Source organism: Pithys albifrons, chromosome 12, assembly GCF_047495875.1.
Source record: "Pithys albifrons albifrons isolate INPA30051 chromosome 12, PitAlb_v1, whole genome shotgun sequence".
NCBI classification, from domain to species: Eukaryota; Metazoa; Chordata; class Aves; order Passeriformes; family Thamnophilidae; genus Pithys; species Pithys albifrons.
The window spans coordinates 14902961-14926496 of NC_092469.1; the positions used below are offsets into that span (position 1 = coordinate 14902961).

Consider the following 23536-nt stretch of genomic DNA (forward strand, 5'->3'; position numbering starts at 1 on the left):
CGAGCAGGCCCGGCCCACTCACCTGAGCTGACGCGGCCTGCGGGACCCACCTTCGCTCCCAGCACGGGCCCTCCTGCGGGAAAAGCGCCCCGCTCCCCATCGGACCCCATCCCAGACAGCAGCCACAGCGTGAGAGACTCGGGGAAGTTTTCGTTTGTTTGTTTATTCGCGTCAGAGAACACTGTACAAATATCACGGGCAAATTTTTCTCTCCTTGCAAAAAAAAAAGTATAAAAATAATCTTTATATATGAATCAAAAAGTTCATTTGCAACTGTAAGTTTTTCTCTAGGCATCCTTTTCTGGAGGTCATCTATCTTGGTGGTGAAGGTGAACAGTGGGAAGGAGGGTGTGGGCCAGGCAGTACTCGAAGATCTGGAGCTACACCAAAGCCAGGGAGCCTTGCTAAGGTATGTGCAGGACACAGGGATTCAGCTTCCATATGGAGAGGGAAAGGTTCAGGGACTGGCTGCATGCAGGCTGAAGTTCATCCCCCTGAGGGGTCCCACAACTGGTGCAGCAGCTGCCAGACTGGAGCATCCCATTGTTCCTCCCACGTTCTTCACACTTTTCCCAAAGAGGCTGATGCTGCTTTGGGGTTGCAGAAAGGAACAGTCCTTCCAGATGAGTCCCATGTACAACGGGTTGGCCTGAGGAGCCACCCCAGGGCTGCAGGTCCCAAGCACATACTCTTCTCACCTCTTCAGACTTTACCTTCCTTAGTGCTGGTGCTACAGCTGGTTGTGTGGGTCACAGGCAGTGAGCAGCTACGTGGAGAAATTAAACATCAGCTATTTAAGTGGATGGCTGGAAGCTACCTCTCTGCAAGAGCCCTCCACAGCCTGGCCCGGCTCTCTCTTCGGCAGTTTGCGGAGCAGGAAAGGCAGGACAGCTGCTGCCACTGTGGTGGCAGGAAGATGTGCAAAACTGAAGACACTCAAATACAGGATCTGGCTGAAACTCAAAGCTGGGGCTTGCAAAATACAACACAAATCCATCAGGGCATTTTTACTCCAACTAAACTATACAGGGTCCAAGCCTAGTACCAGATAGATGATCCTAAAGAACCCAACAGCAGACCTTCCATTACAAAGCATGAAGAAAATCTTGCAGGAAAATGATGCAAAGAAAGCATCACACTAGGTGATCCTGCCACGGGATCAGGGATTGGGAGTGCGGGTGTGGACACTAGAGGAGCAAACTCAAATATATACAGAAAATCTGATCCTGAGAGAAGGGGAGAAAAAAATCTCACTATTTTGACACCACCTATGTAACCTGTTACAGCAAAGTACTACTGAATTGTTACTGCTTGGTCGCCTTTCAGACAGCTGCAGGCTCCAGTGCAATGGTTGGAGAAGACAGCTATTTGGAAATATGAACAGGCTCTGATATTCCTGAAGTACCTTACAGGCACCAGCTGGAGCAGTCTTATCCTTTCAAACATCTCTTCACTTAGGCAAAACCAAAAATTAAAAAAGAAACCATACTGGCATCTCTTCTTTAGCCCTGTAGAAACAGCACAGCTGCTGGAAAAGGAGCTGGAGCCCCTGAGGTTGTGCATCAGCAAACTCATGAAAGCAGAACCAGCATTCCTGCTGAAGCACAAGCGGGGACAGACTCAGCTCCTGGGTGCTACCAGGAGTGCTCAGCTCCTGAGTCCTCCTAGGAGGCACAGCTGGCTAAAAAAGTGCTTTTTCTTGTAAAACATACTAGGTTGGTCTGAAGTCACTGGCAGAAATAGACACTTTGATGCCATTGTTTTTCCCCTTGATGCCTTTCAGAAACACAACTACCTCAATCCAAATCACTAACATGGAGAAATCTAATTAACAACCTCCGGGCTTGTGAACTGACCATGATATTAGGGCTCCTTGTAGCAGCTGGTACCTAGGAGGTGCAAAGTGCCTCTGAGAGTGCAGGAAAAACCAAGGCATGCAGATCGGAGGAAGCTCAGAGAGGCACATGGGCAAACTCTACAGGTGAACTGGGAACACTCAAAACACAGAGCCTTTGAGGTGAGGCCCAGGATCCAGTGGAGAGATGAAGGGGACAAGCTGCACGTGCATCTTGCACGAGCACCCGAAGAAGAAGCAAGTTACGGGGAGGCTCCCAGCCTGCAAGTCCACATCTCTTGGTTCCGAGTCCAAATAAGAGCATGTCTGAAGTACTCAGCCATCGAGCTCTAGCATAAAAGGAATCCAAAAATAGACACTTTCCGAAGAGTTACAAAACAGTCTGTGTTTGCAGGGCTCAGAGCTGCACCGAGAGTCAGAGGTTGAGGACAGGCACGTCAAAGAGGTCACAGACACCTTCACTCTCATCCAGGTTATAGATGTAGTCATGATCTCCAGGTGGAGGGGAGAGGCGGAGCAAGGGAGCAAACACTGGGGAAAGAGAAGCCCAGGGTTGGTTACAAAACTCAGCACTCCCACCCCTAGCCAGGACCTGCCAAAGGCCACTGAGCTGTGCAGCCACCTCACAGTAACAGTCTGTGAGGGTTGCTTCCAGCAGCCTTGCAGTGCTGAAGGTACACCTGGCTCTCACACCTCTCTCAGGGACTGGCAAGACAGCAACAAGCCAGTCTGTGTCCAGAGCCCAGAAGAGATGAGGGTGAGTCTGCAGTCACAAGGCTGCCAGTTGGGTAAAGTCACACAGCATGGTCTTCCTGCCGGGAAGGCCACACCATGATGGGAGACTCTAAGACTCACCTTCAGATGACATCAGCTCTTCCAGCAGCTCAGAGTTCATACATTCTGAGGAAGAGACAAGCATGGTAGCAAAAAACTCCGCTCTCCTGATCTGCTCCTGGGTAGTTCCCCACCTTCCCAGGGTGCTCCCCACCCTTGTTATCCCTTCTCTGGCTAAAGCACAGTATGTACAGAAGGCAGTGGTGAAAGGAAGCTTGGGTTTAAAATAGAAATAAAACCACGTAGTAAAAGTAATTCCAACACAAAACACTACAGGAGAACTCCAGCTCTTGCAGCTTAAACTGCACAGCCTTAAAGCAGCTGCCAGTGCCAGGGCAACATTACTGGGATCACACAGGGATGAGAGAGGCTGCATGGAGCATGCTGCAAGGACTGTTTCTCTGAGCTCTGTAGTGTTGCTTTTTTCCAGTCCTGAGTTTTGCCTCAGTAGCTGTGGACTCTTTGTTGTCCTTTGCTCCTGGATCTTTATCTTCCCACTCCAGACTGGGAAGAATACTCCACAAAGCCACATACACTACCATAGACAGCAAACATCTCCTTTCTAAGAGTGTCCATATAGTCACATAGTACAGTTACTTTGGGTAAGCCAGGTCTTCCACATGGCTGGGGCTTTGCAGCAATTTATGTCTCACAATGTGAACTCAAACTTACTCCTCAGATGTACTTAGACATCATTAAGACTTCATGCACTATCTGCAGCAGCAGGTGCTGGGCAAGGAGGAAGGATGCTCTCCAGGCTGACTGCAGAGCCCAGGACTCACAGCACACAGATTGGAGGCTCACACATGTGGATGTTTGGGCTTGTGGAGTTTTCACACAAAGGCAGGACCTTCACAAAGTATTTGCCAGAGCATAGACCTAGGGACAGCTGTTGTACATCTCCTGCGACCACCACAGAGCTGTGTACTCAGCTCTGCTGAGCTGTGGGGCTACAAAGTATTCCACCAGCACTGAAGGGAAATAAAAGTGCTGATAGAAAGAGTTTACCAGTTCAGATTTATGCTAGACCAAATTCCTTTACCTCTCCTGCCCTTAGCCCAGAGTCTGTCCCACCATTAGGCAGCAATCCCTAGACATCCCTTGGCCAGAGTCAGAACTCCAAACACAAGTAACAACATCCCTCTCTCCTACTGCTCCAAAATTACCTGCCCCACCAAGACCACTGAATGTTCTCTAGAATATTTGCTTGGGTTAACCTCTAGCAGGCTACACTGAAACAAGACCTAATAGGGATTTTTCTTTTCCATAGTGCTGACAAGCTGAAGGAGGAACATGGGAAGGCTGAGCACAGATACGTGCTGGCATTGGGACAGGGAAGCCCTGTCACTGTGCGGCAGAGCAAGCTCTTAACAGAGATTGCTGGAAACATGAAGACAGAAAAATATATCCAGAAACCAGTAATTTTAAGAGTGCCTAACTACAAGTAGAGGGCTAGCAGCCAGCAATGACAAGGACCTTACAAAACCACATCCACAAAATAATCCAAAAGGGAGTGAACCAAACAAACTGTCCCATGTCTGTGGGTAGATGGGTACAGAGCAAAGCCGTGGTCAGGAAATGAACGTACCTCTCATTGGATCAAACATCTCTGACAGCTCTTTGGGAAGTTCCAGTACTGCAAACAACAAACCACATGGTTTGGATCATTACATGAAGAGTCTTAAATGCTTTACAGCAGAATCATCCACAAACCTACTGTACTCCTTATGCACCCACATCATCCGATGCCATCCAGGAAGTCTGCTCCTATACTCCCTGTCAGATATTTCTGCTGCAATGATAAGCAATGAAACCCTCGAGCTCTACTACTTTAAGATAAATTTCCAGGAGCCCAGGGACACGAACATGTTATCACAGTCAGCAGCTCTGGAGTAACTGCCTGTTTGTAAACCTCGCATGGTGTCACTTCCACACGCTGCCTCCATTTACCCTGTGTAAGATGAGGGCGTGCTTTTGGAGAGCCAGCAGGCCCACTGGGACATGGTAAGCTATATGGACATCCAAGGGCTAATTCCATAACCAAGACGACTCCAGACAGACAGCTCATGCTTCTCTCAGACACGGTAGCAGAAGTGTGAAACAAGCACTGTGCAAGCTACGTTTGGAGTACCAGTTCCTCTTCTAACCATAACTTTGTAATCTTGAGTGTTTCTGCAGGGAAGGTGGGCTTCAAAACATTCCCAAGGTGTGGCTTACCTAGAGGATGCTTTTATGTCCTTGGGCCATCCTGCCATTTCCTGACATAAAGCTCCAATGTTCCTTTTTTAAAGCCCATTTCATCTCACCAAGCCCATCAAGGAGCTCCCCAAATACACACTGCAAGATCACTAAGAACACAAGGGCGCTAAGGATAGATGAAGCACTCCTAAGTAAAGGAGGAGAACAGAGACAAGAGCTCTCCTAATACAAGAAAACTCCCTGTGAGTTACAAAGTGCTCTCAGTGATGGCTGGAAATTCTGTAGCTTCATGTGGCCTCAAAAATGCAACCTCCCACTACAGAAAGGACTCAAAGGGAATAACCCTACACGTAACAGCAGAGACATGAGGGTGTCCCTCACAGATTTTCTAGTACTGATGTCACGGAAAGCAGCAGGACACCAGACAAGACATAGTCACCTTCTTGCCAAGCTCCCTGGCACCCTCACAGGGAAATGCTCATCCTTGACAGAGCCTGGCTCACAGCAAAGGTAGAATGGAGTTCGGCTCCTTCCTCCAGGCCCAGCAGCCTTTTCCTCACTCCCTGATTTCCCTCACTGCATGATTTTAGGGCAACACATGAAACAAGAGAGCATACTCACTTCCTGTGGGGTCGGGCTTGATCGGCTCAAAGGAGGTAGAGGTGCTGGGCAGGACGGAGCTGCTGTCCAGAGACGCAGAGGACTGGAGCAGCTGCGCATCCAGCCCGGCCGCTTGGCTGTCGGAGTCACCGGTGCCCTTGGACTCTGCTGCAGGGACATCACACTCTGGAAAGGGCCACAGACACACACAGGAATGTTGTCTCCCACCAGCCCCAAAGCAGCTGCAGCACAGACTCAGCCCTTGCTGGCAATGCTGGCCAAGCACAGGAAGAAAGCTTCCTGCTTTCCTCCAGGTCCTGCTGCACTTCTGCTGGAGAGCAGTTCTGGTGGTACCACGCTGCACACAAGCCAAGAACATGCTCTCATAGCAATGAAAACAAGCCAGGTAGCAATGAACAGCTACACCAGAACTATGGCCAGCACAGTGAGGGAAGTTACCATCCTCCTCCTTGGGGCTGAGGGCTGCACTTGGAATAGTGTCCAGCTTTGGCCATCCTCCAGTTCATGAAAGCTGTGGAAGATTCAGCTGAGGGCTACCAAGTTTGCCATAGGTCTAGGGCCCATGGCCTACAAGGAAGAGTGGAGGGAGCTGGGCTTGATCAGCCAGGCAAAGAGAAGCCTAAGGGTGATCTAACAGCAGCTTGCAGCTACCTGAATGGCAGTTACCAAATTTAAGAACTCGGTGGTACCAAACAATGTAACACGCACAATAGGAGCAAAAAGGATCCGAACTTCAGGGTAAAGGAATTCACTGAGAGGGTGCAGCAGCCCTCAAGGGGCTCACCAAGGAAGCCAGAGATCTCCACTGCTGGAGGCTTTCAAAGTTTAGAGGACAAAGCCACAACCAACCTAATCGTTGTGACAACCTTTTTTCAAACTGAAAGCTGAACTCAAGGTGCAAAATGACCCTTTAGCAAGTTTTTGCTATTCAGTGAACCTGCATGATCAGTTTCTCCCCTACATGTGCCCCTACAGGCTCGCACTACCCCTGAAACCAAGTGCCTGATTTTCCTGAGCACAGCCAGTCCCACTAACCATGGCAAAAGGATGGGCTACAGCATAGGCAGAGGTGCCCCGTCCCCAGCTGCTCAACACTGCGCATCTGGCAGTGCCAGCCTCAGGTGGGCCAAGGAACATACCCTCCTTTGCCAGCCACCAGACTGTTCCTGCCTTCTACAGCTCCCTCTCACCTGTGCCTGCATTTTTCTGTGTGGGAGGGCCATGGTCCTGAGTGCTGGTGGGTGTTGGTGTGGAGGGCTGGGTGGTGCTGGGAACAGAGGCCTCCTGGAATTGGGTGAGCGGTGGGATTTGCGTTTTCGAGGGTGAGGCTGCCTGGCACTGAATGAGGTCTTCAGGGGGAGGGACAGGTAATACGACAGCAGGAGAGCTCCAAGTATCTTTGTTTACTAAGAGAACATCAATGGGACCACTTGTGCTCTTCAGATGGATCTGGTATTTCTTCTGCCCATTTAAGCCCTGAGAAAAGTCAAAAGCAAAACACAGACGTACATTAAAATAGAATGTCAGTTTCTCACAGACAAGACATACACGTACACACACACACACCTGCCCTCTGCCCATGTATTTATCACTCACCTCAGGGATGGGAACCTCCAAACGAGTGCCAGATGGGGCTCGAATCACAAGGAGGGTGTCTCCTGTGAAAACAGACCAGTCAGCACACTCTGCTCTGTGGGCACAAGCTGTTGTGATGATAATTAAGCACTGATGAAGAGCCCCTCCTCAAACCCCCTATCTCCTGGCAATCCTCCACAGAAGAAAGACATCTATACCCCAAGCCCATTATACAGCTCCCAGTGTGCCAAGGGCCCAGGGCACAAAGAACCTGCAAAGTTTCTCTCAATTGTAACCCCAAAGTTTTTCAGCGGTGTCCCTATCAAGACTATTTCTTTTCCTCGGAAGGGCTGGCTTAAATTCACTCTTAAGACTGCCTGAAACCTAAGGGGAATATCTTTCGTTCTTCTGTCACAAGCTTTCATATGTGAATTATAAACAAAAAAGCTGCACTGCCAGTGGAGAGATGGAGTTGAACCATGCTCAGGACCCAGGCTGCAAACCTCAGGCTGGTGTAACAACACCTGAAACTAACACTCCCCAGTCTGTAGTCACAAGAGATGTCTGGTGGTATTTGCACTGGACCCTCCACAGAGCCCACCATGTGTGGGACTGGACTCCAGGCTGACAGCATCCTTCCTTTCCAAGTTCTGCAGCTCCATAAGACCTGCACCCTAGTAACACAAGTCACAGGTGAGCAGCTCCCAGCCCATATCTGCATTTAGACAAATGTGAACAGAGAAATACCAGCTCTGTGAACATCTGACATATTTAGATCAAGCAGCTTGCAGTTTTCACTTTGAATGTTTAAGCTTTAGTGCGGTTAATATTCATAGTTCATCAGTATTCTGCATTAAGCTTCACTTGGTAATTAACACAGAAGATCCCCAGAGCGATGAGAGAGAGAGTGGATAGCTGAAAAGCACATCCCTTAATTACAGGCAGGCAATCAAAGTTCAGATCAGCAAAAGGCAAAGGGATTAAAAATAACTTAGGATTTGTCAATTAGATGGGACTTGTTAAACAAATCTATACTTAAGAAAAATGTAAGAGACATTAAAAATGCACAGTAAAGCTCAAAGACACCAGCTTGAGCTTTAAGACCTGTTAGTCTCAAAGACAGGTAGTGGGTTTTATCTCCCTTGACAGCAACATCCCAAATAATTTCATAAAACAGCACAGTGAGTTTCCACTTCCTTTTTGAAACTGCAAGTGCGAAATGCATCACAGCAACAGGTGGGAAAATAATATTTCCCAGTCACTAAAAACTAACATATTCTTATTTCTCTTATTTTCTTTTTTTAATTAATTCAAGTAATGAATTCATATTTGACAAGAGTCCAAGCATGGAAATCTTGGAGAAAGCAAGATCAGTAGCAGTCAGAAAATCCAGGAGCTGAAATCTAACCTGCACCACAATTCAAGAACACAGTGGGTCCAACAAAGAATCTCTGTAAGACTCAGACATTCAGAAGAGGAAAAAGAGTCATGTAAGGCATATTCATTCAGGGAAACTGTACAGACAATGGGAAAACATGGACCAAGCCTCTGTTCTAGAGGGAATTCAGACCTGCCCTCAGTAAAATCTAATCTCTATGTATTTTGGTGAGGTCTGACCTCAGGCACAAACCGGTTTACAAAAACCAGGTGCAATAAAATGCAAAACACTAAACCAGCCAAGCAATGAGCTGTCTGCTGGTCTCCAGTAAACTCTTCCAGACTGTTACAAGTGATGTGGCCCCAAGCAGTGTCAAACTGAAAACACAACCCCTGCCCCCAAAAGTGCAAGCTTCAACCAGAAGCAGCAGTAAAGCCAAGGGGGTGGTGATGCAGTTGTTACACCAGTGGGAACTTGAGCAGTGTAAAAGCTGGTAAACAAGGAAAGCACAAAGGCAACAATGACAAATATAAGAGCTGGTGAAGTGCAGGGTGACAAGAGTGCCTGGAGGAGACAAGGAGAGTCAGACATGGGAGAGATTACGCATGGCTAGGGGTGGTGAGGACAAACAGCTTCAATCTCTGCAGCAAGCAAAGCATATGCAGGTTGCCAGGTCAGGAGAGGTCAGGCATCCACTGAAGCAGAAATGAGCTGTGACTCTGCACTGCTACAGCTGGGAAGAACAGTTTGTGTAGTGCAGGCTGCTCCACTGTACGCTGGCCACCAGGATTATTTTGGTCTTACATCTGTCATTGAAATTGGCAATAGAAGAAACAAAGTCTCCTGTGAGCTTTCTTCACTTTTGCCCTAAAGAGACAGAATGCAAGTCTTTTGATACAGGTCCCCCTCCAACTTTAGGAATGCAGCACATAGGAGAGTGAGGGCAGAGCAAGTGATTCCCTTCTGTCCTGCTCTTCTCTATCTCTCTCCTGCATTTTTATTGATAGGGAAGATGATGCAGATGAAGGACCACCTTTTATACTATTTCCCTGCTTACACCCCAATTTCTACCATGCATTAAAATGTTTCCTATTATAAGAACACTGGCCACCCAAGCAGTTCAAAATTAAGGGCTTCTAATGTAACACATGGACACCGCACACACTGACATGCAGCAAAAAGACTTCCTTAGGAACAACAGCTTTTAAAGTAAGTAAAAGATACCGTCTGCCTGCTCTTGTGAAAGCTACAATTCAATGGTACACAAACGCAGGATGGCATCAAAGCTCACACTACATTTAACTTGATGCTGCTGGGCAGCCTGTGGTCTGCTGCCCACTCTTTCCTGGAGAAAGAAGAGCAGCTGGGAGAGACTGACAGAACTGCAGTCATATCTTTATGATGGAACACCACTTCCTCACCTGTGAAGCACTTGCAGATATCTTCATGTGTCACATATGCTAATGTTTCCAAGGTTAAGGAGAAAGGCTAGAGCTTACTGCATAGACAGAGAGCTCAAAGGGCACTTGGTCTTTCCTTCCTGAGCACAAGGAACACCATTCCCAGAGGGGTCTCCATGCCACATTCAAGTGGTCTGCAGGTGAGGTCTGCAAGCTGCATGCTCATCACACCTGACATCCTGAGATAGTTAAACCACAAGAACAGTTCTGCACTCAAGAAAGTGGCTTCCGTGACTCAGAAAGAAGCACTTTTCTCATCAAGGTAAACATTACAATGTTTTTGCTCCCAAAGGCCAGAGGAGAAGCTGTGCACCACAGAGAAAGCAGGTTCCCAGGCTAGACAGTTACCCTAATTCCAAAGCCAGGCACTGCCTTTTGACTCTTTCAGTGCAGATTCTCCAGCAGCAACAGATCACCACCAACCCAGCCCTTGGGTCTCTGCTTTCCAGCCCAGCAAGCAAACATGGAGACAGAGCAATCAGTTCACACAAAGGATATCGACTGTTCTGCATGTCTTCTGTAACATTTTTGATGCTCTGCTGAACCCACATCTTCTGCTGCTCCAGCTCCTGTTCCCGCTGCTCCAGGTCCTCTATGTCTGCCTTCAGCTCGATCAGTTTGTGAGCTATTTCACGTGTGTTGCAGCCAGGACCCACCCCCCTGGGCAAAGTAAAAAGGAGTGAGATGCATTGGCCTCTGGAGACAACCAGAGCAGCCCCAGCCTCTCAGAGACGTTGCCAGCCCATTACTGCCATCCCTGTCACATATCAAGGCCAGATTGCCTGGAAAGCCTTGTCTGTACCTGCTCTACACCCCCACCTTCCAGCACAGCAATGTTTGGTACATATTTCTACTTCCCACAGACCAGTGGAGATGTTCTCCATCTCCAGTGCCACGACAGGCATCTTGTATAGCCCAAGACACTGCAAATATTTAGTCTGCACCAAAATAACAGCTCTGCTGTAGGGGACATGCCATACATACTTCAGCTTTCCTCATTGCTGCCGACAGCACAGCCCAGCTGGGGTAAGACAAGCATAGATCACTGAGGAACCTCTCTCTGCACAGGCCATTTTAACCTCACTGTCACTTGGACCTGGACTAGAAGGGACCTGTGAACAATTTAGACCATCTTTGACACTCACTTCCACTGGATACTGTTCTTGGATTTCTTCTCGATCAACCCGATGCCTTCCAGGACATTTGTGATATCGTAGATCCGTCGCTTCTGTCGCACAGCCAAGGTATCTGCAGCCTGCAAAAAGGTTAGACATTTAACTCCAAACTCAGTCATGTTCAGCTCCTTCCTGCCTGTCAGACTAACTCCTGGCCAAGTACTGCACTCCCCACCTAATACCTCTCCTGTTCCAGCAGTTCAAGTTACAGAGATGTAACTTGTCTCAATGTCATATGACCATGAGAAATCACTCATCCTGCATTTCTTTACTTACCTTGCAACCTCCCTACTTAACACAATCCAAATTCCAACTATTCCGCTCCCTGTGGATCCAAAAATCACTATTCCCCACCAGCAAAGCAGTGCTAGAAAACACTAATTCAGCAGCCTAAAAATTCAGTGCTCCCTCAGGGTAAAAGAGAAGGGGATGGGAAGGAGAAGGCTGAGAGCTGTCTGCATGACTGACAACAGTTCTGTGAAGTCAACATTCAAAAGGTCTTTTCTGAATCTGATCTGATGCCACTTGATGGAGAATCAGCATTTTTTCATGAGGCACTCGAAAAGATACATTTTTCCTGTTTGAAAGACAGGATGCCAGATGGAGAGCAAGCATGAGCAGCCCTGGGGCTCCCCTGCCTTGCTCACACAACTCTCCTTCCCTCAGGTTTTAGGACACCAAGAACTGCACTGTTTCCACAACTACACAGCAACCTGGCACCAGCAAGAGTTAACATGAGCACAGCCAGGACTAACAATGTCAGTGGCAGCAGTCAGAGCGTGGCAGCACAGGAACCACATCCCTTCTCACTCACCAGTAACCAGCTGGGACTTTGGAGACCCTACACAGCACAACTGAGCAAATCACACTAACCAACATGAACCCACTTAATGGACATTTGAAGCATGAAAATGTTGTCAAATCCAAAGAGACAAAAATTTGGCAGAAGCAAGGAGACTCCTCCAGCCCCTGCATCGTCAGGGCTTTCTGGCACTTGTCTGCTGCCTTTGAAGGGTCAGAGCGCACTTGCACATGTGCCCACGTAAGAGGCATTTGTATAAACCATAGCAAAGGAACTTGACCTATAGAAAAGGCCTGGGATTAGTTACTTCCTCTAGGTGAAGATCTTAAATTGCAGAAGCAAGATGCATTCCCAGAGCACTTCTCCACAGCGTAAAGGCATCGGCGACAACCTCTGGCAGGTGAGTGTGAGCACACTCCCCCTCCTGGTGTGTGCCGGGAGGTCTAAGCGCTGTAGGGAGGCACAGTTTCTATAGGCACGTGTTTCTATAGGTCTCGGAAGCTTTACAGGGCTGGATCACTACGGTGCCGGTGATCAAGTAGCACCTTGGTGAGGGGCAAGAACGCAGAATAGAATGAGACAGTCAGACCGGGTTCCAAACGAAGCACCCAAACACCCGCAACGCCAGGCAAGGTTCTGGGGAAGGAAGACCGGCTGAGACAGCACGATGGGGTGGGGAGAAGGGCGCGGATGGCAGAGCAGGAGGGGGTGTGAATGCTGCAGGGCTGGCAGCTCTGCTGCACCCCCGAGCATCCCCGCGGACCCCGCCTTCCCTGTTCGTACGACCAGAGGACCATTACGGTTGGAAAAGCCCTTCAAGACCATCGAGTCCAACCACTATCCCGGCACCGCCAATCCAACCATTAACCATGTCCCTACGCACCACATCCACACGCCTTTTGAACACTTCCAGGCGCGCTGACTCCACCACCGCCCTGGGCAGACACTTCCAGCGCCCGGCCACCTTTTCCGCGAAGAAATTTTTCCTAGTATCCAATCTAAATCACCTGCTGCACTGGGGCGCTGCCGTGTCCCTGGACCCCCCCTCTCCAAACCTGCTCCAGCCGCCGAAGGGCCGGTCCCGCCGGAGCCCCCCCGGACCCACCCCCGGGGCGGCGGAGCCCTCGCCCCCCGCCGGCAGCCCCCGCACCAGCTTGAGGTCGAGCACGCCGTCCTTGGCCTCCTGCAGCAGCGACACGAACTTGGTGGTGAGCAGCCCCAGGCTCTTCTCGTGCCGGCTGGGCGCGACCGCAGCGCCGCTGCCACCCCCGGGGGGCTGCGCCCCGCACTCCGCCATCTGCCCGCCGCCGGCTCCGCGGCCGCGCATCCGCTTCCGGGCCGCGGGGCGCCCCGGGAACCTCCGGGAACCTCCGGGGCGGGGACGGGGCGGGCGCGGGGACTGCCCCGCCGCCTCCCGCGGACAAAGAGGCGCTGCCTCCCGGTGCGGGCATCTCCTCGGCCCGGGGTTCCCCGGGATGCAGCCGGGGGTGTGTCCATCTCCTCGCCGTCCTGTGGTACCAAAGCCAGACCTCAGTCCTGTGCCCGGTGACAGGGGCGGTTTGCTGCTCCAGCACACCCAGGAATCCTCCACACTGGGAATCCTCCAGTCTGTGCCCGGGAAAGGCAGTTTGTGGCAAGGGGACATCTTCAGGCGCATCCCCAGCCATGGAGGGGCCATCCTCGCTTCCCCGCCCTCTTGCCTTCGGGTCACGCTGGCACAGAGACCCCTTTCCCCGCTGCTTCAGCCTTCAGTGGGCTCCCACTGTGGGTGGGCTGAGGTCTGAGAGGGGCACCCGAGCATCCCGTTGTCCTCCCCGAGCCAGACTGGGTGCGAGCAGGCCATTGCTGGGAGCAGGGACAGGCTGTGTATCCCGCGGAACGCGGGGTGTCACTTCCAGAACGCGAGGAAATAGCCTCAAGTTGAGGCTCCCCTCAGGAGAGGGTTGGGTTGGATACTGGGGAACATTTCTCCACGGAAAGGATGGTCAGACACTGGAGGAACAGGCTGTCCAGGGCAGTGGTGGAGTGACCGTGCCTGGAGGTGTTCAAAAGGCGTGTGGATGTCACTCGGGAACATTGTTTAGTGATGGGTTTGGCAGTGCTGGGTTAACGGATGGACTCAATGGTATTAGAGGGCCTTCCCGATCTAAAGGATCCCATGATTTCTTCTCCCGAGCCCCGCGTCTGTCGCGGTGCCTGCCCGGTCCCCCCTCCCCTCCGCCCCCCCGTTCCTGACGTCCTGAGCGCGGCTGCGGGAACACAATGAGGCCCTGAGGACGCGGCTGCTCCGGCTGAGGAAGCGGTGCCGGCTTCCTCCGCAGCCCTGCCCTGGCCCCCGCAGCTCCTCATAGCCCGGACACCATGGGCATGTCAGCGGAGGACGAGCGCGCCGCCAGCCCCAGAGGTAACGGGGATGCTGCGCCCCGGGGACCCGGCGAGCTGGGCAGGGAAGGGATGCTGCTGCTTGCGGCACATTCTGGGGGCTCCCCTGCCCTCTGCCTCACTGGCGCCTGGACCTTTTCCGTGTGTCGGGGCTGGTGCCTTGTGTTCTTGGGTGGGGTGGAAGGCTGGCTGTGCTTCCCGATGGTGATATCTGCGCTGGAGGCAGCGCTGCTCTCTGCACATCTTATCCTCAAAGCTGCTGTCCTTCGCCGAAGCCCAGGGCTGCCGGTGGCTTCCCAGCAGAGCAGGAGCCTGGCTTGGCACTTGGTGACATCCCCGTGGGGCTGCAGGGAGTGGCTGGGGATGGGGTGGAGGGTAACGATGAAACCAGTTGCTGTGGACAGGGACTGGTGTGTGATAACTGTGCTGGTTCTCAGCCCTCTGCTTTGTCCAGGAGGCTTTTGGCGTGGCTTTGGACCCTGTGCCAAGGGGAACACTGGGCCCCCCACAGTGTGGGTGCTTTTGGGAGCTCAGGAGCCTCCCATCCTCACCTTTTCCTGGCTCTCCTTCATGTGAGAGCTGCTGTCTCTTCATCTCTCCTGCTGACTCACTGCTGGAGCATCAGCCCTGCTGGGGGCTTCCCAGGTGGCATCAGACACCCTTAGACACCCCACCATTGTGTTTGGGGGAGCAATGGGGATGTGTGCTCAGCCTGGGGACAATCTGAGCTGGCAGGCTGAGTCATAGTTTCCCAGGGCAGCCTTTTTGCTGCCACGGTGACATCCCAGTCTGTGGTTGTGGCATCTTGTGGGGGCCCTTGTGGAAGGACCCACTTGGTGCCATGCTGTCCAGCTTCCCACATCGGGGTGTGCTGGGAAGTCTGCTGGCAGCCAGCTTCCTGCCTCAGGGGCCCTTCCTGCACCACTTCGTTGTGCTCATTGACCCCTGGCTTCATCCCCAGATGAGGAGTGGCCGGAAGCAGAGAAGGCTGAGAAGCTGGCAAGAGGAGCTGCTCTGAAATGGGCTTCAGGGGTGTTTTACCGCCCCGAGAAACTGGAGGGGCTTGGGCACTACCGGAGCCGAGAGACACAGAGGAACAGCTCCATCCAGTCCCGGCTGAAGGTGGGTGTTTGCCACAGCCCACACATGGACACTCACAGCCTCACCACCTCTCCAGGGAGGATTCACAGCCAGGGTGCTCTCTTGTGCATTGAATCATCTTTGTGTCCACTTTTGGCAAAATCTTTTCCTTTGGCTGGCACTTTGTGGGGGAAATGCAAATGTTTTGGGGAAAAGATCTGGTAACCCCACCTCCTGCCCTACCCCCAGGCAGTGTCTGAAGTGTTAAAATGAGTCTCCCACGTTTATGAACTTCTTTCAAAATAAAACACCAAGGGGGTTCAGCACACCCCATGTGTGGGAGTCAGCTCTCCCCATCACTGCCCCGTCCCAGCAGCCCTTCCCCCCATGGCTGGGAGGAGGCAGAGCTCCAACCTGCTCCTGCCTTCAGGTCCCCACAGGGGAAACTTTATCTCTCCACATCTGTAAGGGCTGTTCTAATCCCCCTGCACACCTCCCTCCTCAGGGTGACCTTTTTGCATGACCCAAGGAATGATTAACCCTGTGATCCAATCTGTCAGAGCTCTGCAACCTTCTCCTGAGTATTTTGGAGATGGTTTCTCCCACTCTGAGTGTGGTTGAATTATCCAGGAGTGAACTTGTTTTAAGTGATGTGACCTCAGAGAAAGCAACTTGTTTCTGATGATGCTGGGTAGAACAGTGCCTCCTTGGCACCAGGAGTCAGGCATTAAATGGGTGGATAGGGCATGTAGATGTGCCAGTGCCACTGCAGGGCTGGAAATTATGGAAATCCATTTGGAAGGAGGGTTTGTATGGCCACTGAGGTACTTCATGGCATCCATATGCCTTGGGGGGCACACAAGAACCCTATGGCCTGCTGCTCTTTTGCAGAAGCAAAGCAGCATTTTAAAAGTAAAAGGAGACATCTGATTACTGCTCAACCTGTGGCCTTGATCACCTGAAGTGATGCCCTTCTCCCACCTCATGCACAGCAGCCATTGCCCTTCACGCCACCCTGTATGAGTCATTCCTGCTGCTGCAGGGGGTTCCTAGAAGCTGGGTGTGCTTGGGTCCAGTGGGATGGGGTCATTGCAGGAAGTCCAGGAGATGTAACGGTCTGAGGGTGTGATGACAGGGGCAGGTGTGACCTTGTGGGACTGGGAGAGTGGCTGCAATACAGACTATGCAGGGCTGGGACAAACAGTGTAGGGCTCCTCCTGCCTTCTGGGGCTGCTCCACTGGCCCTCCTCCTTTTTCTTCTCCCCAGTCGACTGTCCAGTCCTATCTGGAGGGGGTGAGTGCAGGACTGGAGCAGCTGCGGTCGGCGGCGCAGGAGGTGCAGAGCGTGTGTCAGGACCTGGGGGCTGCGCGGTGGGCCCTGCTGGACAGCGCAGACCACTTCCAGGGCCTCCAGCAGATGCGGACGCTGGTGGAGGAGCATGTGCAGCTGGCCTCCGTGGTCCAGGTGCTGCCACAGATCTTCTCAGGTAAGGCACTGGCCAGTCCTGGTGGATTTGAGCTGGAAGGCACAGGGGAGAACTTCAGTCCGACCCTGGGCTCCATGCAGTGCTGGTGGCAAAGCTGGAGCTGGTCACTCCAGCTTTGCCAACTGAATTTGGAAAGTCTCCATGGGTGGAGTTTTCACTGCCTCCCCAGGGCCTAATCCAGCCTGCTGTACCCTGAGCCCCTGAGCCCAGATCCTTCCCCTCACTGTCTCCCTGATAACCTGTACCCATGTCCCTAGTGCAAATCCCCTTCTTCCCCTGCACTGAGTCCTGGCATCTCTCCTCCCTCTCTCACAGTCCACGAGGCTTTTTCCCATACCCTGCAGCTGCTCCATGGGCAGCGCCTCCTGGAGGCCCATGCGGAGCTCATGATGGTGGAGCATCTCCGGGATGACATCCTCTCCCAGCTGCACCTCCGTGGGCTCTCCAGTGCCCAGACAACTGTGCTGTCCTACTTCAGTGGGCTGCAGCAGCTCAATGAGACACTGGCCAAGCAGCTATGGAACATCGTGGGCAGCGGCCTGCGGCTGGTGCGTGAGGACCCGGTTCTGTTTGTCACTGCTGTAAGGATCATCGAGCGGGAGGAAAAAATAGATGATACTCTGCTCCTGGAGGCCACCTTCCTGCCCCCTGGCCGCCCAAAGGGCTGGAGGCAGAAGTTCTACCATGTTCTCCAGGACACCATCACAGGAGCCCACTTCCATGCTGCACACATCGATGCTGAGGGGCCAGGCCTGGCAAGGCACTTGGCAGTGCTGCAGAAGGACATTGTGTCTGAGCTGCGTGTGGTGAAGGACCTGATGGTCCAGTGTGTCCCAGCTCACTACAACATCCTCAGTGTCTGCACTACCACCTACCACCAAGCCCTCACCAGCCACCTCCAGGAGATCCTCCGGGAGGATCTGGACAAACAGGGGCTCTTCCTCCTCCTTGAATGGGCACTCCGTGTGTACCACAGGTCAGCACCAACACTGGCACCAAAGCAGGGGTTGTTATGGGGAGCTGGGTTGTTTACCAGCACATGGGTGAGTTGGGAGAGTGGCTCTGGCTACCAGGGGATGACCACCAGGAAGACAGAGGGAGAGGAGGACAGAGGGAGAGGTAGGAACTCCTGTTTAGACACAGGTGTTCCCAGCCCTGACCCAGCTCTGCCTTCCAGCCCAGAGATGATGGGTCACCCTGACCTCCTCCCAGAAGTGGATGTTTCTGCTCTGGGTCCCTTGATGTCCCCTGAGCTTGTGGACCAGACAGAGAGGAGATACGTAGTGAAAGTCAAGGTGAGTGGAACAGGGACCCCAATGACCACCCACTGAGCCAAGCATCTGCTCTTATAGTAGCCACAGACTATGAGCCTGTGGTACAAGGCCCAGGGCTCATTGCTCTGCTGTGTTCGGTCTCAAGGGAGTCTGTTCTTGACTTTCTTGGGCTGCCTATGGTGGGTGTCCCTCCTGCAGGCCAGCGTGGTAGAGTGGATGCAGAGGACCCTGGAGGTGGAGTTTAAGGAATGGTTCAGGGAAGAGGAACCTGAGACAGACCATCAGGGCTTCTTCCAGTCAGCCCTGCCTGTCATTGTCATGCAGGTGGGTCTCCAGCCCTGTGGGTGCAGCTGGGGCATGGCCATGCTGAGAGCTCCCAAAACAGGGACTGTGGCCTGCAGGTTCTTCCTGACTCACCTCCACTCTCCCCTCCCGCTGCAGATGCTGAATGAGAACATCCAGGTAGCTTCCTTGATCACTGACTCTCTGCAGCAGAAGGTTTACAACATGGCCTTGGAGGAGCTTGAGGCATTTCTGGCCCGGTCAGTGGAGCCCCTCACACCCCTGCTCATCCTCACAGACCCTGTGGCCAAGCACCATGGGCTGGTGGTGGAGGTCTGCTGTGTGGCACCGTCGAGGTCACAGAAAACTCAACAGCCTGTCTACCCATGGGGCTGCTGTCTTAGCCCTTGGTAGCATCAGCTCTCAGAGCTCACTGCTGAAAATGCTTCTCTGCTGAGATCAGGGGGGTCCAGAAGGGGTCCCACTGTCCCACCCTGCCCAAAAACCTGTCACTCTCCAACCTGATGGCAGGATCAGGAAAGAGCCAAGTGTGCTCTGTGTGTGTGTGTGTGTGTGTGTGTGTGTGTGTGTGTGTGTGTGTGTGAAAGGTCCACATGCCCCCAGGAGCATCCCAGCTCCATGTCCTTGTGGCGGGAGGTTGGGGGCTCTGCCCACCCATCATGGTGGCCTCGCTGTGTTGCAGCCTGCGGGAAGCCCTGGTGCAGTGTGGGAAGGAGCACCAGCAGGACCGGACTGTGCCCAAGTACTATGTCTCCTACCTACTGGCCATGCTCAACAACAACTTGGCTCTCAGGTAACCTGCACAAGCACCTTGTAGCTCTTGCAGCAACCCCACCACCCATGGGGAAGCCACATACTTCCCATCCTCCCACAGGACTAGTGTCCCCACTGTGCTTCCCAGGCTACCTGTACCCTCTCTTCTCTCTCACAGCAACTCTGTCTCCTCCCTGCACCCCAACGCTGCCCACAGAGAAGTCCCTGCATCCCTCCAGTCTGCTCTAGACAGAATGCAGAAGAAAGCCTGCCAGCTGCTGCTGGAAGAGATGCTCCTGGACCTGCAGGTACGTTTGTTCATAGCACCTGAGGCTGACAAGGTTTGCAAGAAACCTGGCCTCAGCAAGAACAGCCTTACTGCAACACCCCAGACACAAGTTACTCCTGCCAGGGATCCCTGCCATGTACTCCATACCCTGCTATCATCCTGCAGACATCTCTGCCAGCCTGGCTCCCAGACCTTGATAAACCACACTATGTTTGCCACCAGCCAGCACCGCCCTGTATCGCTGGGGCAGATGGTTTGTGGCCCCCAAATCACTAACGGACAGAGACCAGGAGCCATGGCCCCCCCAGGCTGCCTTATGCTCCTTTTAATGGCTGTTTCATGACAGAAAACCAGCTGGAGAGCAGCAATGTCCGTGCAGAGGATACAAATCCATGTGCAACTGCCCAAGTAATTTCCTGCTAGTATAGGCAAATTTAGCTTTCCTGGAGTCTGGACCAAAAATCTGGAATAATTAACGGCATTGCTATTTACGGCTTGAATGCCATGAAAACAAAGGAAGAGCCAAAGGGTGAAGATCTCGCTGGCAGCCGTGGCCCCAGCAGAGACAGAGGGAGTGTGTGCCTGCAGGCAGGAAGACAGGCAAGGACAGCAGGGCAGGAATAGGAAATCAAAACCCTCAGCCAAAAACATGTTAAGTCTACACAAGGGAAATGGGGAGGAATGGAAATTAAAAATAGAATCAAAGCAAGACAGGCCAAAAGCTTGCTGCCTGCACCTCAGGTGCTGCATCCTGACACAGATAAAGCCCCAAAATGGGGCTCTCAGGGTGTCAGGGAGGGACAGCCCCAGGGGTTTCCATAATTTCCTAACCTAGGCCACTCTTTTGTTTTTGTGTTGAGTTTTGGCTGGCAGCAGGGGTTTGGGGGTTTTGCAAGGCAAAGTGGCTGTGCTGCCAGGCAGCAGGTGGGCACCAGCTGTGGGTGTCATGCCACCCTGAGCTGGCAGCTGCTGCGAGAGCGATGCGATGATGCAGGGCACAGACACTGCTCCTCTGCTCCTTTCAGCCCCTGTGCCTGCAGCTGCCATCCCGCAAGTGGCTCTCTGGGTCCCAGCTCGTCGGCAGCATGTGTGAAGTGATTGAGAAGTATGCAAAGGACTTCTCCCATGTCAGGAAACCCGTCTTCACGGTACTGGGTGTCCTTCGAACCGCTACTTGTGTGTAGTGCAGGGAGGCTGAGCAGTTGGGTGCCACGCTGAGGTGCAGAATGTGGGAGATGCAGTCGCTGCTGGGTTTGCTGGAGAGCTCGTATCCTCTGGAGCAGTCCAGAGAGCACTGCCACACAGAGATGTTCAGGGCTTCCCCCAAATCCAGCTGTTTTCTCTGTCTTTTCAGCCACAGGTCTTCCCAGTGGGTTGTCCATGGCTTGGTGTTGTATCCAGCCTTTTTTACTTCTTGCCTTTCCCTGGGGAACTGGGGTCTGATACCCAGGCAATGCCAGCACTTACAGATCTCCCCTGCCCAGCTCCTGCTGATGGAGAGCGAACTCCTGGTGGCAAGCCAGTACCTGCGGGCGCTCATGCAGAAGAAGGTGGTGTGCAAGAGTGAGGAGGAGCGTGGCCAGCTCTGTGACCGCCTGTTGCAGGACGCCACACAGCTCCAGGAGCTCTTCTGTGGTCTGGTGAGAGGGGCCTGGGTGTGCTCTGGGAGGGGAGCATCACCCAGTGAGGTCAGTTAAAGGAGCCCACAGCTCACCTCTGTCGCCCTCCTGCTCCCCTCCAGCCCACAGCAGGTGGGATGGGGGCATCAGCCCACAAACAAGATGTGGCTGTTACCCTTGAGTGGTTGTGAGGCCAAGACAGGGGGAACTGGCTGCATTAGGGACTTGGGGGACCATGACCCTGCCCAGCAGGGGTTTGTGGTGCTGCACAGCAGCCCCGATGGGTGGAACATGCTTAGTGGTAAGACAACAGCTGCAGAGAACCAGGACCCCATGTGGGCACTTAGGACTCAGCTGTGTCTCGCCAGCCACTGTGGTGACCTCTTCTGGGTCTCACACCTGGCTGCTTTCCCTCCCAGGGCCTGGATCGGAGCCAGCAGAGCTTAGAGGCTGTCTTTGCTCTGCGGGAGCTGCTCTACCTCAAAGACCCAGCACTACTCAGTCTGGAGGTGCTGGGCTTCATCACCAAGTACCCTGATGCCAGGTAAGGTGCCTCCTGCAAGAGGGCCTAGGTGGGAATCTGTCCAGGAGAGGCAGTCAGGCTGGACCCTGTAAGGCGACACTGCAGAGCAGGCAGAAACCCAAACCTTTTCTCCCTTCTCCCTGAGGTTTCCTTTTCCCATGCTGCAGATTTGAGGGGGTTCTTGCAAAGTCTCAAAGGCAAAGAAGCAAAGGAAAAAGTTCTGCTGTGGCATTCACGTGTCTGGTGCCCAAACAAAGTGTGAGAAATGACAAAACAACAAGTTGGAAATGTCAAAAACCAAATTCATATGGTTTGGAGGGTTATTTTCAAGCAAATTTTAAAGTTTGCTTCATGCAAAGTACTGGCTTTCCCCTGGTCTCAGCTTGACTTCTCTGGATCACGGGAGGTTTGCAGGACAGGAACACCGTGGGTGGTACCGTGGGCCAGCAGCATCCTGACTCACCTCTTCCTCTTGCCCAGTGACGAGCACATCTCCACCTTGCTGGATCTCCGGGGTGACGTCTCCAAGGAAGTGCGGCATGTGGTGCTGGAAATGATGGCTCAGCACCCCCAGGTCCTGCCCGAGGGCTACCGGCCCATCTTCAGCACCATCCTGGTCCCTGTGCCAGAGCTGCCCTTCTGCCTTCGCAAGGGCAAGTGTGCCTGACACTGCCCCCCAGCTGGCTCCCCCCTGCCCAGGAACAGGCCACACAGGGCATCTCTGCAGCTGCACATGGGGGGAATGGAGGTGACACATGGCATCCCCTGCACGCAGCACCTTGCCCTGTGTTGGGGACAGTCTGGGTATGTGCCTTCCTCCTCTGGTCTTGCCTCAGTGAGCAGACTGTCCCTTGCAAGCACCAGCACTGGGATACCTGGATCAGGGGAAATCCAGCCTGTTGCTATTTTGTTGGCCTGCTGGGGGCAGTGACTGAGGGCTGCTCAGGCCTGGCCCATTGCCTGCAGGGGAAAGAGGAGTTGCAGAGCAGACAAGAGTCTGCAGCTGGGGCAAATCCATGTCACCATTGGGCTGCAGGGATATTTGGGTTTCTCCAAGTCTCCAGAGAGCCTCCTGAGACAGCATGCCCTGGCCATGGAGCCTGCTACCATCCCAGCTCCAAGGTAGACTGGAGTCTCACTGGGAGCAGGGTGGTAGGAAGGTTTAAGCCATGAGAGGTCTTCTGGCCTCAGTTCCAAGGTCAGGTGTTGCAGTTCCAGCCTGAGCCCTGCATGGCCAGTGGAGAGCAGCTCAACCAGCTCATCGTGGCTCACGGCCCTGGAGAAGGGCAGCAGTTGGTCTTCCTGCCCTGGGCAGTGCCATCAGCTCTGAGCTCCTGCTGACCTGCCAGACTTCTGGCACTGGCTAGTTTGCCACCATCCAGTACAGGACTGGAGTCCAAGGCTCTCCAGCTGCATGGAGAGCATGGCTGTGTCTGGTGTGTGAAGGACCCTCCTGCTCCAAGGTTCCTCTGTGATGGGCAGCACCGTCCTGAGCACTGGCTCTCCTTCCATCATCCTCTGCTACTGCCTGGCCCTTGGCCATCTGCTCCCCAGGTGCCATGAGAAGATCAGGAGCAGCCTGTGTCTCTGCCTACATCCTTGTACCCAGCCCCTGCAGCACCCAGGAGACCTCCATGTTCTGCCATGCTTCCTGCCCTAGGGTGGGCCACATCCTGCTGTCCTTGTGGAGCACCCCTGCTGGAAATAAAGTCCTGAACTCTACACTCATTCCCCAGTGTCCAGGCTCTGCTCCCCAGAGGGTCAGAACAGGGATCAGGGCATGTAGGTGGCACAGAGAAGGGGGATCCATCCCCGTGTTCAGGATCACCCCAGGTCTGGCTCCCTGCACTCGGTGCCACCCCAGGGAGATCACTCAGGGACATGGGGGATGACACTGCGCACCCCAGGTCCAGGACACAGTGGGCTG

The 23536-nt window shown here is 53.2% G+C and overlaps 2 protein-coding genes across 3 annotated transcripts; one reads left to right on the forward strand and one right to left on the reverse strand.

The window, feature by feature from the left end:
- Positions 1 to 143: 143 nt before the first annotated feature.
- E2F4 (E2F transcription factor 4) lies at positions 144 to 13236 on the reverse strand. 2 transcript variants are annotated; one of them, XM_071567142.1, is made up of 10 exons: positions 13050 to 13236; positions 11068 to 11177; positions 10419 to 10582; positions 9884 to 9925; positions 7106 to 7167; positions 6700 to 6985; positions 5510 to 5674; positions 4278 to 4325; positions 2711 to 2755; positions 144 to 2386 (listed from the first exon to the last, which is right to left on the reverse strand). In XM_071567142.1, the coding sequence occupies exons 1-10, from the start codon at positions 13224 to 13226 to the stop codon at positions 2271 to 2273; spliced, it is 1215 nt and encodes a 404-aa protein (XP_071423243.1). In that variant the 5' UTR covers positions 13227 to 13236; the 3' UTR covers positions 144 to 2270. The 2 variants fall into 2 exon arrangements, with proteins under 2 accessions (XP_071423243.1, XP_071423244.1); XM_071567143.1 differs by lacking the exon at positions 4278 to 4325.
- Positions 13237 to 14166: 930 nt separating this feature from the next.
- Positions 14167 to 23333, forward strand: EXOC3L1 (exocyst complex component 3 like 1). The gene is made up of 13 exons (XM_071567753.1): positions 14167 to 14303; positions 15243 to 15403; positions 16629 to 16848; positions 17164 to 17824; positions 18026 to 18143; positions 18321 to 18446; positions 18564 to 18664; positions 19108 to 19218; positions 19357 to 19486; positions 20493 to 20615; positions 20952 to 21107; positions 21506 to 21630; positions 22090 to 23333. Exons 1-13 carry the CDS (start codon positions 14261 to 14263, stop codon positions 22274 to 22276), a joined length of 2262 nt encoding a protein of 753 aa, XP_071423854.1. The 5' UTR covers positions 14167 to 14260; the 3' UTR covers positions 22277 to 23333.
- Positions 23334 to 23536: the final 203 nt, after the last annotated feature.

Bases quoted from the DNA above. Each gene is read 5' to 3' on its own strand.
- E2F4 (XM_071567142.1), bottom strand. From the start codon at position 13,226: ATGCGCGGCCGCGGAGCCGGCGGCGGGCAGATGGCGGAGTGCGGGGCG. The intron at 7,168-9,883 runs GTGAGGAAGTGG...CTGTTTTCACAG, and splicing joins TATCTGCAAGTGCTTCACAG to GAGACACCCTCCTTGTGATT. The intron at 2,387-2,710 runs GTGAGTCTTAGA...CTCTTTCCCCAG, and splicing joins AGAGCTGATGTCATCTGAAG to TGTTTGCTCCCTTGCTCCGC.
- EXOC3L1 (XM_071567753.1), top strand. From the start codon at position 14,261: ATGGGCATGTCAGCGGAGGACGAGCGCGCCGCCAGCCCCAGAG. The intron at 20,616-20,951 runs GTACTGGGTGTC...TCCCCTGCCCAG, and splicing joins TCAGGAAACCCGTCTTCACG to CTCCTGCTGATGGAGAGCGA. The intron at 21,108-21,505 runs GTGAGAGGGGCC...TTTCCCTCCCAG, and splicing joins AGGAGCTCTTCTGTGGTCTG to GGCCTGGATCGGAGCCAGCA.